The 17,483-nt window shown below is 36.4% G+C and overlaps 1 protein-coding gene across 1 annotated transcript; it reads right to left on the reverse strand.

Annotated features, from left to right (window-relative positions):
* Positions 1–2,829: 2,829 nt before the first annotated feature.
* LOC131150472 (uncharacterized) lies at positions 2,830–14,071 on the reverse strand. The gene is made up of 5 exons (XM_058101200.1): positions 13,840–14,071; positions 13,421–13,785; positions 12,799–13,138; positions 11,266–12,319; positions 2,830–2,932 (listed from the first exon to the last, which is right to left on the reverse strand). Exons 1-5 carry the CDS (start codon positions 14,069–14,071, stop codon positions 2,830–2,832), a joined length of 2,094 nt encoding a protein of 697 aa, XP_057957183.1.
* Between the last annotated feature and the right edge of the window lie 3,412 nt (positions 14,072–17,483).

A 17,483-nucleotide genomic window follows, 5' to 3' on the forward strand; every position in this document is an offset into this window, starting at 1 on the left:
GGCGCTAGGGCTACATTCCTCTCTTGGCCTCCATGAGGCGCCTGATATCCTCCCCAAGCTACCTGATGTCCTCCTCGATAGGGCCTGGGAGCTGGAACCTGGTCCTGCGGTCCTGGGCATGCACGTGCCATTTGGCCGAGTGTAGCAACCTCCTTATAAAGATAAATTCTCTACTATTTTAAATTAAAACAATTTCCTACACAGCGAAAAGCAAATAACATGAAACACAACCTTATATATATATACAATACCATAGTGTCTAAAAAAAATTTCACAAATATTACATATTATACTGTACTCTCAAGAACTGCTATTACTAATACCAGGGTTAACAAAATTGAACTCCAAAACATTCGCCCTCAAAAAGGGTAGACTAACAGCTCCTCTATCTGCGAGCCTGCTCCGCTCGCCCAACTGGCTTAACTGAAAAATAATTCAACACTGGGATGAGCCAAAACTCAGTAACACGAAACATGTTATCACTAGTGTGTGGCTACTAAGAAGTAGATTTGTAAATATTAATCCGAGTTAAGAGTAGTATAAATAACTAAAACTGAAAATGATGATACCACATAACATATTATAAACCTTTAACTACATAATTTAACATGTCAAATTGTATGAAATTACTTTTCATAATAATACTACTATTTCAAAAAATCTGATAATACTATAATATCTGAGAATATTTCCCTGGATGGTTGTATGTCATGATTTAACCCCTCATGATAGGGTTGTGCGGCCCGAAGGCTGGATCTATCCTAGTTGGCCTACCAGGGTAAACCACTCTACTCCTCAGTCAGATCGGCCCTCCTCAACCCATATTTGATGGGGAGCCTGTCCATAACTAGGCACGATCGACCTCATACCACTTACTATCTGAGTTAAGTGGTTGCACTCTGAAATGAATATCTGTATATCTGTACCTACGGTACCATGTTCTGCTGTCAGATCCATCAGGGTCTGATACTATATAATACATTTCTATATACAACTAACTGTTTTACCATGATTCTGTAATAACTGTATCTTTCTGAGATAAATTGTAAATCTACCTATTATGGTGCTGTAAAACTGTAAAATCATGCTATTCTAAAAGATACTATAAACGCATTTCATTGTCTGTATATTTTGTAAAACATATTCCTGAAAATACTGTATAAACATGTTTATATACTGTATTCATACTCTTATACCATAAAATAATTTAAAACACTTTAATTTCAATAATAAATTGCATAAATTTCTGCTCTGAATAATAATATGGTAAAAACACAAACTTCATACTGAAATCATACTAGGTTTTCCTAGCATAGCATGTTTCCCTTACCAAACTGTTGAAAAGCCTCTTTCGTACATCAATCCTACACCCGTAGAGCTTCCTATTCCACACCTTGAAACCCACATTTTCCATAATAGAACATTAATATTTCTTAGCCTACGTCATTTCCTACAACTGCCAGATGGTCAAAAACTAGATAAAAGACCTTACCTTGATTCTGGGGAGAAATTCGACTCAATCCCATCGACAATCCGCCCCAGCAAACTTAAAGAGAACTCCGCGAGGAGCGTCATGGTGGCCTCAGATTGTCGATCCGGTGACTGATGGGGCCGAAATCGAAGAGAGATGGAGGAGAGGTTGTAGGAGAGAGAGAGAGAGGAGAGAGAACGGCGCTGAATTTCTGTGTTTAACCGAGGTTTTGCACTATTTATACTGCAAGATTCATCGACGAGCTACGTCACCTCGTCGACGAGTCCTATGGAAAGTTTGTCTACGAATCTGCACCCTCGTCGATGAATTTCAGACCTCCCAAAATTCCTTTCTCGGTATCTTCTCATCAACGAGATCTTGAAGAACCCTCGGCAACGAAACCCTTGTATTCATCAACGAGTGCTTGGAAAATTTCTGGGGTTATTTTATCTAAAATGCAATGTCGTCAACAAACGCTTTTGTTGTCCCCTTCTGTTCCTGTTTCCATTTCCCTCCCTCTTTATTATTTAAATAACATTATTCTTCGAGTCGTTACACCGGGTCTCCCACACTGGTAACATACACCTCTCTCTGCCAGATACTCCCCCAAATGACGTCTCTCGCATGTCTGGCACGCTAGAAAGGTCTGCATACCCTGGAACTCCCGAGATCCTATCACCTGCCTCTGGTCTCCTCTATCACGGCCTCCTCTCCATGGACCCCTACTAGAGCCAGCCTAATAACCCTGAGGCGCCGCTCTCTTCCTCTGACTCTGAGCTGCTAAACTCCTCTAAATACGACTCTCAATGATCGCAGCTCTATCTACAACCTCCGTAAATTTTTGAGCTCTGAAGCCAATCACCTGCTCAAATAAGTTCTGCCTCAGTCCCTCTTCATACTTCCTGGTCTTTTTCTCTTCATTAGGTACTAGATGTGGAGAAAAACGTGACAACTCGATAAACCGAGCTGCATACTGGGATAGGGTCATCTGCCCCTGTACCAGATGCAGAAACTCTGCTTCCTTCGCGCTCCAAATGACAAAAAGAAAATATCGCTCGAAGAACAACTCCTTAAATTGATCCCAAGTCACTGGCACTGGAGCCGGCCTCTGCTCCTCTATCAGTCGCGCTAATCTCCACCAGCGCTTCGCCTCCCCTATCAATCTAAACGCTGCAAATACCACCTTCTATTCATCCGTACATGGAAGCATAGCCAACGTCTCTTTGATATCCTGGACCCAATTTTCAGCTACAATCGGGTCATCTCCTCCAGAAAAAGATGGGGGCTTCATCCGCGTAAACTGCTCGATCAAACAGCCCACGCTCCACAGAGCTCCTGGCCATCTCAGCCATCATCTACTAGGTGACGCTGCGCAATACTGCATCGGTATCGGCACCTCCCATACTAGAAGGTCCTGCTCCATCCCTCCCAGCATTCGTACTGCTACTTCCTAAATCCATCCTGAAAAACAAGAACATACTTAATAACCTTATCTTCTGCACAGACCCTATCTATTTCATTCTACTCAAATCCTATATTTATAATTAACTACTCTCCTCAATCTTAACTCAAAATCCAATTCTGCCACCTAGACACATGACCCAACAATAGTTTACTATGGTTTTCCTAAAATCGTCACCCTAAGAAAAAACATAGAAACCACCATGGAAAATCATGTACCCAGACCACAGAACAAGCCTCAAATTCTTCCTTATACTATGGTATTACTTCCGCTGTGCTCTAAAGTCTATAGAACCTAACAACCTAAGCTCTGATACAAAATTGAAACGACATGCCAATAAAATAAAATATTTTCCTCTAGTTTTAATATCAAAACCTTTACCTAAACAACGGAAGGCCAATCATATAAAATAAAACCACACGTAATACAATATCAGAGTGTCAAACCAACCCACAATATACAATCATCACTGTTTTCCACCCTTACTGATATCAAGGGTTTACAAAAACATGTCATCTAAAAATACTCACTCTCAAAAAAGACAGTACAACAGCCCCTCTACCTGTGAGTCTGCTTCGCTCGCCTTACTGTTTTACCTAAAAAACAACTCAACACTAGGATGAGCCAACACTCAGTAAGACGAAACATGCTATTACTAGTGTATGGCTACTAAGTTATCTTTTTGTATTAATAATCTGATTTAGAAATAATATCATGGATAATTGAAATGTTAATGCTGGTATAAATAACATATGTTAAAACTATATAAATTTACTTTTCAGAATACTACTACTATTTCTGGAAATCTACTTATACTTATAATATTTAAGAAACTTTCCCTGGGTGGCTGGGTGGCTGTATGTCATGATTTAACCCCTCACGATAGGGTTGTGTGGCCTACTGGCCTAATAAGGCTTACAATTCTTATTTTGATGACAACAACTCAATGATATGTTTAATATGTTTCTAGTAAAAATTTTTCATGAAAGTGACAAAGCTCAAATGCATAAAGAAGCCTATGGATTACAAAGAATTCTTGAAGAACACAAGTATAGTTTATGGATTACAAAGAATCCTTGAAGAACACAATGAAAAGCTTATGGATTACAAAGAGCGCGAGGAATAAAATTATACTGGTGAAAAGCTCAAATAAAATATTGAAACAACAAAGATGATGGAAGAACAAGATTTATATTTTAGGATGTTCTTAATGTAAGTATTTCAAAGGTTAAACTCAAATATAAAGTGGTTTGAAACTCATAGAAAATCAAAAATATTTTTTTTAAACATATATACTCTAAAATTTTTTTTTTTTTTTTAATAAATAAAAAGGGCTTAAGAAGGGAAGATTTTTTAAACCATTTTTTAAACATATATACTCTAAAAAAAATTTTTAGTAAATAAAAAGGGCTTAAGAAGGGAAGATTTTTTAAACCATTTTTTAATCATATTTATTTCAAAATATTTGGAAATGAATTTTAGGAATCTTTGGGAGTAATGGATGGCTTCTAAAAACATCTATAAATAGTCAAAAGTTTCAAAGGTTTAAAATAATGATCATAGAGATAATATTGAAAAGTTTTTGAAATTAAGAAATTCTCAAAAGTTTCAAATCCAAAAATCTTCAAAAGTTTTAAATCTAGAAATCTTCAAAGTTTCAGATCCAGCAATCTTCAAAGTTTAAGATCAAGCAACCTTCAAGGTTTTTAGATCAAGTGATTTTCAAATATTCAAATTTCTCAAAGGATCTAAATTTTCTTGTGCTTAAACTTTCTGACCTGATATTGATTTATATTTTTGAAGCAAAGCTTTAAAAAATCAGAATCTTTCATTTTCTTTGAAAAATCATTTGGTAATTCATACTAAGCGTTGAGCTTCAAATTTCTTACATTTGAATTACTTCAGAGTATAAGTGAGCTGATCGTTGTACTAATCTACTTTATTATGAGAGTTCTCTTTTGTACACAAATTTCTTTATCATCATTCTTAGACGATTCAGAGTTGTTGAATCGTTGGACCAAATAAGGAGTTATTGTTTGGAGAGGCGGACTCTAGCCTGACAGGAGTGGTTATAAATTGGTATTGTTCCACCAGGTAACGGAACTGATATAGTGGAATCCTTTGGTGTTTTGCCAAAGGCGAGGACGTAGGCTGTGTTGAAGTCGAACCTTGTAAAAATCTTGTGTCTTTCTCTCTGCTTTACTTTATATTATTTACTTTCTATTGTGGTATGATTTAAATGTGCAGGTTGCAGATTCTTAAGTGAGAAAGAAACAAAGGTACTTAATATTTAGAAAGTACGTTTTGATTAATCATTTGCAAAAACCCAAAAAGGGAGTACGTTGGTTAATCTCCGAAAATTTTGATCAAGTAAAGTGCATACTAAGAGTTTACAGAAAAATCAACTAAAGTTCTAATATTTTTGGTTGAGTGATTGAATTACGTTGATTTCATTAATTTACTTGTGAATTTAAATTTCAGTATTTTTAAGTGTAGTTATCGTTTATATATCTTGTTTTCTGGGTAATTAAAATTAATAGCTTAAAAATCATTAAAATTTAAAAATAATCCAATTCACCCCCCTCTTGGGAAGCTATTCCTTATTTCATAGCCCGAAGGCGGGACCTATTCTAGCTAGCCAACCAGGGTAAGTCAGCTGAACTCCGATAGTCTGATCGGCCCCTTCAATCCATATCTGATGGAGAGCCTATCCCGACTTAGGCACGATCGACCTCACACCACTTACTATATGAGTAAAGTGGTTGCACTCTGAATTGAATATCTATAGCTATGGTACCGTACTATGCTATCTGATCCATCAGGGTCTGACACTATATAGGTAACTGAATCTATAATATACTATTTTTACTATGGTTTCTAAAATAACCATGACCCCATAGAATTTATTTGAAATTCTAAATAAACTGACTGAAAATCTGATTTCTATATAACTGAATTGCTATCTGAATATCTGTATATTGGGGCATTATGGTACTGATAAACGTGTTATTTTGAATTTACTAAAAATGCATATTTTTAAGTATACTGTACACTGAGAAACTTGTCATTCTATAAATACACAAATATCATGGAATTTCTGTTAATAACTATAAACCTGGCATTCACAAATTCTATAAATATAGTGTTGTTTCTGTTATCAACTTAAGCCACACAAATACATACTAATATTGTCAAAATCTGAGAACTGTAAATATATATATAATCTGAATAATAATTTGATAAAAATATATAATTCATGTTGAAATCATAAAAGAGTTTCCGACCATAGCATGTTTCCCTTACCTGACTATTGGAAAGCCCCTATGGTATACTGTTCCAACACCCGCAGGGCTTCCTACTCAACACCCTAAAAATAACTTTTTCCAGAATAGAATATCATTATTTCTTTGCCTACTACATTTCCTACAATTGCCAAAAGGTCAAAAACTGACTAAAAGACCTTACCTTGATTCTGGGAAGAAATTCAACTCGATCCACCGACAATCCGCTCGAGTGAACTTGGAGAGAACTTTTCCAGGAGCGTCGTGGTGACCTCAGATCGTCGATCTGGCAACTCACAGGGCCGGAATCAAAAAGAGATAGAGAAAGAGCCGTAGGAGAGAGAGAGAGAGAGAGAGAGAGAGAGAGGATGATTTTTGCTGAAGATTCTGCGATGAAACTCAATTTAGGGCTATTTATACTGTGAGATTCATCGACGAGTCTTATAGAAAGTTCGTCGACGAACCTACAACCAACGAATTTCAAACTTCTCTATAATCCTCTCTCAGTATCTTCTCGTCAACGAGATGGGACCTCGTCGATGACGTCCTGAAGAAACCTCGTCGACGAAACCCCTATGTTCATCGACAAGGCTTGGAAAAATTTCTTGGGTGATTACAACCCAAAGTGCAACGTCGTTGACGAACGTAAAGCGTTCGTCGATGAATTCGGCTGCCTCCTTATGTTATTGTTCCCATTTATCCTTTTCTTTATTATTTAAATACTATTACTCTTCGGGTCGTTACACGTTAGCTGACATAAGGAGGTCGTCTTACTGTTTAACTATGAATAGGGTTGTGTGTTTTGTGACTGTAGAAGTGTGTGAAGTAAGAACGTGGGGGGAACGATGAGGAGGGATGCCCTAAGAACCACGGGTTATGAAGTAAATTTGCATTTTCAATTATGGGTGTGAGTACATGAATATGGATTGAATGTATGGTATATGTGGATGTGTTGTCGTATATGTGTACGTAGATTATGTGATATGATTGATGTTGAATGTGTGTGAGTATAGTTACAAGTGTCCTTACTGTTGTTGTTAATTAATAAACGAGTATATTTTTTATACACTAAAACTCATGTTGCCACACACTGATAATAATTTATTTCATCCTTACTAAGAAGTGTCTCACCATAATATACAACTCATTTTTCAACACCTTCACGTGATCGAGCTTAGCGAGCTCGGGGCGGGATTGGTTAGCATAGTGTAGTGTAAGTGTTTGTAAGAACTTTAAAGTCTTTAAATTTATGTTGTTTTAAAATTCTGGTTATGTAATGCGGACAGATGGAAATTCCTTTTTGGTCGTGTAATATAGTACTCTTGTATTATATTTTAGGATGTTTAATTATATTCCGTTGCTTGGATGATATTTATGGTATCAGAGATAAGTGAATGAAACACATAACACCCTATGCTCCACTTGGCGGGTTTGGGGCGTTGCAAAAACAACCTTAACCCAACCTAGGTGGACTTAGGTCAATTGACCTTGTTTGCTTCGTGGAGAAATGAAAATCTATAAAATGAAAAAGAAAGGGAGGACTGTGAAGGAGGGAAAAAAAAAATGAAGAAATCGGGTGTTGCCACGTGGCAAGGTGACGTCATGCTGACGTCACTCTACTACAGTGAATTTTTTAAATAAATATATAAACAAGTAAATGAAAAAGGATGCCACTTGTCACCACTCTGGGTTGACATGTGGCCCCCACTGAGCCAAACCGGTTGACTCGATTCAGACCAACCGAACTAGTCTATTTGACCTAAATCATTTTTTTATTTATATTTATTTTTTTATTTTAACAAATATTTTAGAAAGTAAATAAAAAAGATGTCACGTGTCACCACTCTGGGTGGACACGTGGCCCCCACTAAAAGAAGAAGAGATTTTGATTTAAATAGGCATAAAAATACATTTAGATATAAAGGTTGGGAGTCCAAGAATTTGAATTAATAGGTATAAACTTTAAAAGGTCCATAATGAAATGAATAATACAGGACTCTGGTGATCCATAATAAAATAATGATAAATATATAAGAAAGAATCCAAATCAAAAACTTAAAATTAATTTTCTAACACAATTTTATTAGTTAAATTATATTCCTTTAAGAAGAAGACGAAAATGAAGATGCATCTGTAAGTTTATATTACTGACAATCATTCTTAATTTGGGTGTTACCTAAGCTAGTTTGCAGGCATCCTCATTATTGTATGATGCCACTTGCCAGCGACGCCATTCCAGGTTCTTCTTGAAGATGGGATTTTTGTTTGGTAGCCCATCACTGCAGCTCAATCTCACTTTGAAGTCTCAGCCCATTTCAACATAACTGCGGACTAATAATGCTTCAACCTAGCCCTCAGGGCATGAGCGCAGTGGAAGGGTGCTGGCATTTTAGTAGAGGGATCGTGTGTTTGATTCCCGGTTGATGCATTCAGTGATTAGATTTTTTCAATCCTGACATGTGTCCCAGGGATTAGATTTGATGAAAGCCTAATCGGCCTGTGGAAGGTACAATCGCATCCGATTAATCTAGCCGGCGAGCCAGGGGGGAAGGCCGCTGACTCGTGAGTTTGGTGTCGCATCGGGGGGTCCGAAGAGTGGCTTGTCGATGGCTGGAGTTCTCACGATAATCCCAAAAAGAAAAAAAAAATGCTTCAACCTCACTCTCCTCTTGTCACATTAATATTTGATCTTACAATGAGTTGATTCCAAGACATTTAATTTCACAACCGTAAAACTTGCATTTACTATTGGGCTACCATCTAGGGGATAAACAAACTACCCTCACCATAGTGAGTATCAAATAATACAGTAGGATTTCCATAGACAATTGAATACACGACCTTTGACAATCCCTCAAATCATCATTATCTTTGTTCTTATTATCAAGTAATATAATAATTAATAATTATAATTATATATATTGTAGATACCCTATTTTGTTCGGGCCTTATACAATGAAAATTAGGCAATTTTTTTTTTTTTTATTTCAATGAAGTGAGAAAATACAAAAAATTATATATAAAATATAGAGAAATTGAATTTTTTACATTAAAAATAAAATTAATTGGTATTTTAAATATGATTGAGCAATTTAAATTGGTTAATCAATTTGATTACCCAATCAACTTTAAGTTTGATTGATCAATTTAAAATTAATTTATCAATCAAATTTAATCCAAATTGTTTTCCGTAGACCTATAAGTATGGGTTTTCTGAAGGTGAGAGACATAGATTTTTGAGATTGTATGAAAGAAAATTGAGAGTTTGAGAGAGTCAGAGAGGAGTTGTTTTTGTTGAAAAATTAAGAGTGAATTGTTGAGATATTGAGTGGCTGAGAGCAAAGAAATCAAGGAAGATTGAAAATTGAAGGGTTCGAATTACAGCAAGGGCTTGGAATTGAAAGGCTTGGGTATAGAGAAAGGACAAAAGCTTTGGTTTGAAGGGCAAGTGCAATAGAAGGGAATTCAAGAGGCTTGGAGTGGAGAATTCGAAAACAGAGGTAAGCACAATTTGATTTTCCATATCTCTAACCAATGTTGAATTTTAAATTTCTATAGTGTGTTCAAATTAAAATGATTTTCTTAAGAATTTAGACCAAATTTGGAACATTCACACTCAATTACCCGGATTTGAGTCAACTTGACCCGAATCTAACCCATTGACTTGAAGACCCGAGACCCAATTCCATTGACCTTTGACCCTGGCCCATAGCCCATTTAATTAAATCCAAAACCCAATTTGGCTTGAGACAGTTAAGCCCAATGTAGAATTTAGTTAAACCCAATTTAGAATTTCATTAACCCAAAGCCCAATTGGGGTTGAAACAGTTCAGCCCAATTCAGAATTTAATTGATCCAAAGCCCAATTCAGAATTTAATTGATCCAAAGCCCAATTTCAACCTAATCCAGAATTTAGAAGCTGAAAGAGAAAGAAAAATAAAGACAGTTGTGTAGAGAATGAAGAGAGAAAAAGAGCATAGAGGAAGAGAGAACTACAGAGAAAGAAGGAGAAATAGAGGGAAAACAAAGAGAATGGAAGATAAGAGAAGGAGAGAAACAGAGAAAAGAAAAGAGAGAGAGAGAGAGAGAGAGAGAGAGAGAGAGAGAGAGAGAGAGAGAAAGAGATTTTATATATATTAGTGGGACACGTGTCACCGTCGGTACGGTGACACGTGGCACAAACAGGGAAAATTGATATCAAGATTTTGAAATGGATGTGTTGTGTAAATTATAAATTATGTACAAAGGTTTTACAAATATCCCTAAATTTTCCAAAAAAAAAAAAGTTCAAAAGAAGTGAATCGTCACAAACAATTAATATCAAGAGTAGCTATTAGTGATTCATGGAATTCATCAAGAATAGTTAGTATTAGTGATGTTTTGCTTCCCTCACTAATACTCAAGACTTATTGGTGACTATTATTTATCCATCACTAATAGTGATAAATAGTACTAATAATTATTAATGATAATTTTATTACTATTTATTTATTTATTTATTTATATACCTATCAAAAATTGCCACTAATATTTATTAGCAAAGGATCTATATTTTTAGTGGTGATTGTTTTGAGTAACTATATCTGGGTGCTACCTAAGCTAGTTTGCAGGCATCCTCATTATTATTATTATTTATCAAATGGTAAATGTATATTGATCAAAGTATGTACAACTACTCTGGGCATCCCCAGGCAATACCAAGGAACAAAAGGTTCCAAACATACAAAAAGATACATCAACTTCCAAGGAACAAAGGTTCCAATCATACTAAAATTACATCAGGAGACTCGGGCATACCCAGGATACATCATTAGCCATACATGAGTTATATCAAAATCACATCAAAGCCTAGGCATCCCTAGGGGTCATTTAGACCATTTCATAAATAACTAGCTTTGGGTGATATACTTGGAACTAACTAACCATATACATATCAAATTTGTTAAATACGACCATGTAAGTGTGTCTTTGAATGACTTTAACAAGCTCAATGGGAGAGATAGCTTGCCCCTCAAATATGAATTTGTTTCTAAAATGCCATATAAAATACATGGTTACAGCCAAGCCAATTTTCTTCCCTGTAGATACAATGTTGTTTCCTTTAGCTTCCTTATGCTTCCATTTCACAGCAGCCTTTATGGTTGTCGTACCCCTCTTTAAGCCCAACCATTCTTTAATGATCTTCCAAACCTCATTTGAAAAGTTACATTTAAAAAAGATATGATCCATAGTTTCAGTTTCAGCTTTACAAAAGGTACATTCCATTTCAGTTTCGACCCCCACCAGCTTATCACATGTAGGGAGTCTTTCCTTCACTGCCAGCCAGAGACAGAAGGCTTGTTTTGGCTGGGTTCCATTGAACCATACTTCCCTAACCCAGGGAATTTTATGTTTTCTTTCTCTCCAAAAATCATAGCATCTATGGGAGTTACATTCCCACTCTTCCAGTAGTAGAGAAGCTCTTTCCACACCTCCAGATTTTTCCACTAGCTGATCTCGAATCTCCAGCAGTTTCTTGAACAAGTTAGAGTCCTCCTTCTTTGCTGTAACCTCCGATATGCTACAATTGCTTAAATAGTTATGGTGAATCCACTTAGCCCATAAGGAATCTTTCTTGGCATGTATGTTCCAAAGGGCTCTAGTCAATAAGGCCATATTCCAGGATTTCAAATCAACAACCCCGAGTCCTCCTTCATCCTTAGGGAGACAGATATCCTGCCAAGCTACTAGTGGTTTCCTTCTTCCATTCCACAAGAAGACCCTACATAGCTTCACAATCTCATTTAGCACATTCAAGGGGATGGGAAAAATGGCAAGCCAAAAGCATTCCACCCCTCGAATGATTGAATTAATAATCTCCAACTTTTCTACATATGAGAGGGTATTCCTTGGCCATACCTTCAACAAGTCTGATATACGATTCACCAAGGGACTGTAATGCAAATATGTCAACCTAGAAGAAAGCAGAGGAACACCTAAGTATCGAATTGGGAATTCACCGAAGCACATACCAGTTAAATTCAGAATCTTCCCAAGTTCCTGATCCTTAATCCTTGCTTGGAACAGATTTGATTTTAGGGAGTTAGCTGCAAATCCCGAGCCACCTAGAGAAGTTTTCCAAACAATCTATTAAATATTTTACAGACACAAAGTCACCCCTAGAAATTAACATGAGATCATCACCAAATATCAAGTGTGTTATTCCCTGTTCTTCACATCTCGAGTGGAATTTAAAGAAAAATTTCCCTTCCAGTGATTTCAGAAGACTTGACAGATACTCCATGCAGAGAACAAATAAGAGAGGAGAGATGGGATCACCCTGTCGAAGGCCATTCCTACCTTTAAAGAACCCACAGAATCTCTCATTTAGGGAAATGGAAAAGGAGGTGGAAGAGACACTCCATAATCCATCTGACCATCATAGGGGGGAAATTCAAGTGCACCAGTAAATCTGAGAGAAAAGTCCAGTCCACTATGTCGTATGCTTTCCTTAGATCTATTTTCAAGAGGCACCTAGGAGATATTCTCCTTCTAGCATATCCCTTAATTAACTCCTGCACTAGATAAATATTTTCCACCATACTCCTCCCTTGAATAAAGGCAGCTTGAGCCAGGTTTATAAGGTCCACCAGGCAAGGCTTGATTCTGGCTGCCAAGATCTTAGAGATAATCTTATATATTACATTGCAGCATGAAATGGGTCTATAACCACTCACTGAGTTGGCATGGGAAACTTTACGAACTAGGGCAATAATGGTATGATTAAATTGCTTCAACAATCTACCACTATTGAAAAATTCTTTAACAGCATTGGTGACATCCATCCCTACTATGGACCAGGCCTTCTTGAAGAAACCAGCTGAATAGCCATAAGGGCCAAGAGATTTTCCATCCTCAATGCTAAAAAGGGCATCCCTAATCTCCTAATCAGAGACAGGAACAATCATGATCTTACACCTTTCATTACTAAGAACAGGGCCTTTAGCCACCACTTGGGCATCCAGCTTTGAGCATTGTAACTTTTTCCCTAGTAACTATTTGTAGTATCTAAAGAACTCCTCTGCCACTTGATCATATGATTCAGTAATCTCCCCATTCTATTTAGTTATAGTAGAAATATGGTTTCTTATTCTGTTCCTTTTCAGGATAGCATGAAAGAAGGCAGGCCCTCTATCACTACCTTTTAGATACTTGTATTTAGCCACCTGTGTCATAAATAATTTGTTGGCCTCTTCTAACCTAACTGCTTCCTTCCTCTTATCCCCCAACAACCTTTGCAGCTCAGGGCAAGTGGGGGAGTCATGCAATTTCTCTTGTAACTCTAAGAGCTCATTACTTGCTCTTTCAGCCCTAGAAGTAATATGAGAGAAATGCAGGTTATTCAATGCCTTCAGGGGTTTCTTAAGTGATTGAAGTTTTCTTGCCAGATAGAATTGAGAACATCCATCATAATGGCCCATCCATACCTCCTCAACTATCTTTTGAAAGTCCTCATGGTTAGTCCACATATTATAAAACTTGAAGGGGACTATATCCTGCTCCAGCCCTGCAAGCAATGAGACCATGCCCACTGAATGGTCAAACAAAACACCAGGGAAATGGAAATGCACCTAAGCATGCCAACCTTTCATTAGCCATTCCTGGTTCACCATTACCCAATCCAATTTACACCAGACACTGTCGTTGTTCCAGGTGAGCAAACTCCCAGAAAAGTTAAGGTCAGATAACCCAACCTCACTGCAACACTCTCTAAAGTCTTTCATCTCATATTCTGAAGGGGGGACTCCATTTCTCTTTTCCTCCACACTGAGGACACTATTAAAATCGCCCAATAACAGCCAGAGACATGAGTGCATGCTACTAACCAAGCTTATATCCCTCCATAGGTCTCTCCTGGCTACCAGAGAGTTGAACCCATAAATAAAACTCACCATAAACTCCTTTGAGGTAACCTTACATTTGACTGTGCAGTGAATAGCCTATGGGTTCATTTTAAACACCTGAATCTGTACCTTCTGTGGGTTCCACAATACAGCAATCCTCATTATTATTATTTTTTTTTCGATTACGCATCAGGTTACCACGTGTCCATTTTACGGTCCACGTGACTAATCATGCACCCCTTGAAGCTGACCCCACAACTCCAAAGGAAGGTAAATTTCAGGAATCTAGGGGCGGAAACGAACCCGGGAAGGTTTGAACACCTAACCTCGTGAGAGGTACTCCCGCAACCCGCACTACCACCTGAACCACACCATGGGGGTCAATCCTCATTATTATTATTATTATTATTATTATTATTATTATTATTTTGGATTACGTATCGGGTATCCATGTGTCCGTTTTACGGTCCACGTGACTAATCTTGCGCCCCTTGAAGTTGACCCCACAACTCCAAAGGGAGGGTAAATTCAAGAGTCCAGAGGCGGAAATGAGCTCAAGAGGGTTTGAACACCTGATCTCATGAAAGGCACTCTCACAACCCGCACTGCCACCTGAACCACACCCTAGGTGTGTCAATCCTTATTATTATTGATACTGTGGGAAGATGCCACTTGCCAGCGACGCTACTCTAGGTTCTTCTTGAAGATAGGATTTTTTTTTTTGGGGAGCTCATCACTGCAACTCAATTTCACTTTGAAGTCTCAGCCCATTTCAGCATACCTGCAGACTAATAATGTCTCAGCCTCACTCTCCTCGTCACTTTTTATTAATTGCAACAATTACAATTGGGACAGGTAATGTGCTTTAATTTATATTTATAAAATATAATATAATAATATACGAGTTCAAAAAGATGTTGGTTTCTTCAAATATTTAGTATTAAAAATAAAAAAAAATTAACAAAAACAAGTTCAGTATGCAAATATTCTAAAATTAAATATTAATAAAATATCAGGAGAGGTCCGTATATTTTACCTAATTTCAGGGAAGGCCTGTAAGATTTTTAAAACTTAATAAGAGGTTGTCTAGGTATGATAAACCTCGAGTGAGATCGCTATTTTTTACGCGTAATTTTTCTTATCATATCATGTAGCATTATCATTTAATATAGTATTGCAACATAATAACGTATTATGAAATAATATTGTATTATTAATAAAAATAAACTAATAAAATATTGGAACTAGAGAAAACCATTATTATATTTGAATAATATAATATTATTGTATTAACAATTATAGTAATTATATATGCAATGATATTATAATAATATATAAAATTATAACATATTAATTTTTTTAAAAAATGAAAATTTAATTGTAAATTAATTAGTTGATTCTGGGATACCTGGCCCTACAATTCCATCGCAAATTTTCACTTAAATATAAATTTGATTTCACAAGGAGCTGATACCAAGACATTAGATTCGATAATTGTAAAACTTATTTACCATTGGGCTACCATATGAGAGGATAAACAAAATGTACTCACTATAGTGAGTATCAAATAATTCAGAAAGATTTCTGTGGAGAATTGAATGCATGACCTTTTACAGTGCCTCGAATCATTGTTGTGTTCGTTCTTATTACCAAGTAATATAATAATGAATAATTAAATATATAATTATCACCATATATTATTATTTTAATTATTATTAAAAATATCATTATTATTATTACTCAAATAAATACTTAGTTCTAATTTCTATTAGACAAAACTCAATCTTAAGTTACTAAATTTATTACAGAGTTAATAGTAATTATTAATTCAAGTTCATTTTTTTCTAATCCATAATTATTTATTAATAACTGTAATTGTTTCCAACGATCGGTTCCCAACACATGCAAGAATGGGATTCAAGAATTGTAAGGCATCCCCACTAGAAGCACATGCAAGCCAAATGCAAAGAGATAAAAATTTTATTATTGTTGTGAAATAAGGGCCTCTTCCAACAATGCACAGTCAAATAAACATTGTATAAAGAATCACACATACACACTTGCAACAAAGTAAATGATGCATACAGAATTATATCCACAACCATAGCAATATAAAGAGAGTAAAGATAAGAGTAACGACACCAGGAATTACGTGGTTCAGAAAAACTATATCCACGGGAGCAATCGGCAAGAGATTTCACTATGAAAATCAAAGATACACACTCAATGATCTTCTCTCCTTCTCTCACCCCTTTGTTACTCTCTTACATGTCAAAATATGCTCAGAAGAACATATATAACAAGTCCTTGGAGGTTTCCCTCCGAATCCCCAACCGTCACACCGTTCAAATTCAAAATTCAAATAACTTCTCGCTGCCCAGGTGCACTCGTCGATGAGAACAGGGGATTCGTGGATGAGTCCAAGAAGCCCATTCATCGATGATTCTATCTTCTCGTCAATGATTCTTTAATTCTAAAATTTTCTGAATCTCAGTATCTTCTCGTCGACGAGCACAGGGCACCTGTCGACGAGTCTTCTGCTACCAGCATAAGACGACTTCTCTCACATGTTTTTCTTCCTTTTATTGTGATCCCACTAAGTATAACAGCCACACACAAACAACAATTATAGAAGTTTGTGGAGGAATGGTTACCACTCAAATCAAATAAGGAGACAATGGTGACAAACAAGTGCACTATAAAGGTAGGAAAACTAAGATAGAATAAAAATTGAAGTAGTTGAAAATTATGACATGTTTAGTTTGTGAAATGGATTCAAATTAAAAAAAGAAAAGAATAAAATGAAAATTTGAATCGTAGATATGACGAAACTTTGGAATTGGTGTATTCTCAAGAGAGGGTGAATTGAAATTTTAAAAACTTCTTCCTAGGTTTAATTAGATATCAATAATACACAACCTAGGGTCTTTCTAATCATATACCAATAGTGCAAATAATGATATGCCGAAATTAAATCATGCGCAACATTCACAATATATTAAATATAACATACATATGCAGAAATATAAAGTGTTAGAAATTAAAGTAGACACACAATATGTTATCGAGGTTCGGCAAATACTGCCTACGTCCCCGCCTCTAGCTCGCAAGCTCGAGGATTCCACTATGGCTCACTTAATGGGTGGAGCAGCATCGGTTACAACCAAGTCAAATTACCAAGGCTAACCTCAACTTTTACATACAATCCTTCCCGGATGGATTATCACCCCTTCAGGCCACGCCTGGAATACAATAGATATTCAATTTAAATTTCATGTACAAAATACGTGCTTCTCCAACAAGTAGATATGTACCAATATTTACAATCAACTACACTTCAGTATGATACGGATGTATAAGCTCAATGAAGTCTAAATGCCAACTC

The sequence above is a fragment of the Malania oleifera genome, chromosome 3 (genome assembly GCF_029873635.1).
Source record: "Malania oleifera isolate guangnan ecotype guangnan chromosome 3, ASM2987363v1, whole genome shotgun sequence".
Lineage (NCBI taxonomy): Eukaryota > Viridiplantae > Streptophyta > Magnoliopsida > Santalales > Ximeniaceae > Malania > Malania oleifera.

Coding starts and splice junctions, on each gene's coding strand:
- LOC131150472 (XM_058101200.1), bottom strand. CDS start 14,071: ATGCACTCATGTCTCTGGCTGTTATTGGGCGATTTTAATAGTGTCCTC. Junction 12,320..12,798: donor TGCCTTTATTCAAGGGAGGA/GTATGGTGGAAA, acceptor AAACTTCTCTAG/GTGGCTCGGGATTTGCAGCT. Junction 2,933..11,265: donor ATTGGCTTGGCTGTAACCAT/GTATTTTATATG, acceptor CTTGTTTTTCAG/GATGGATTTAGGAAGTAGCA.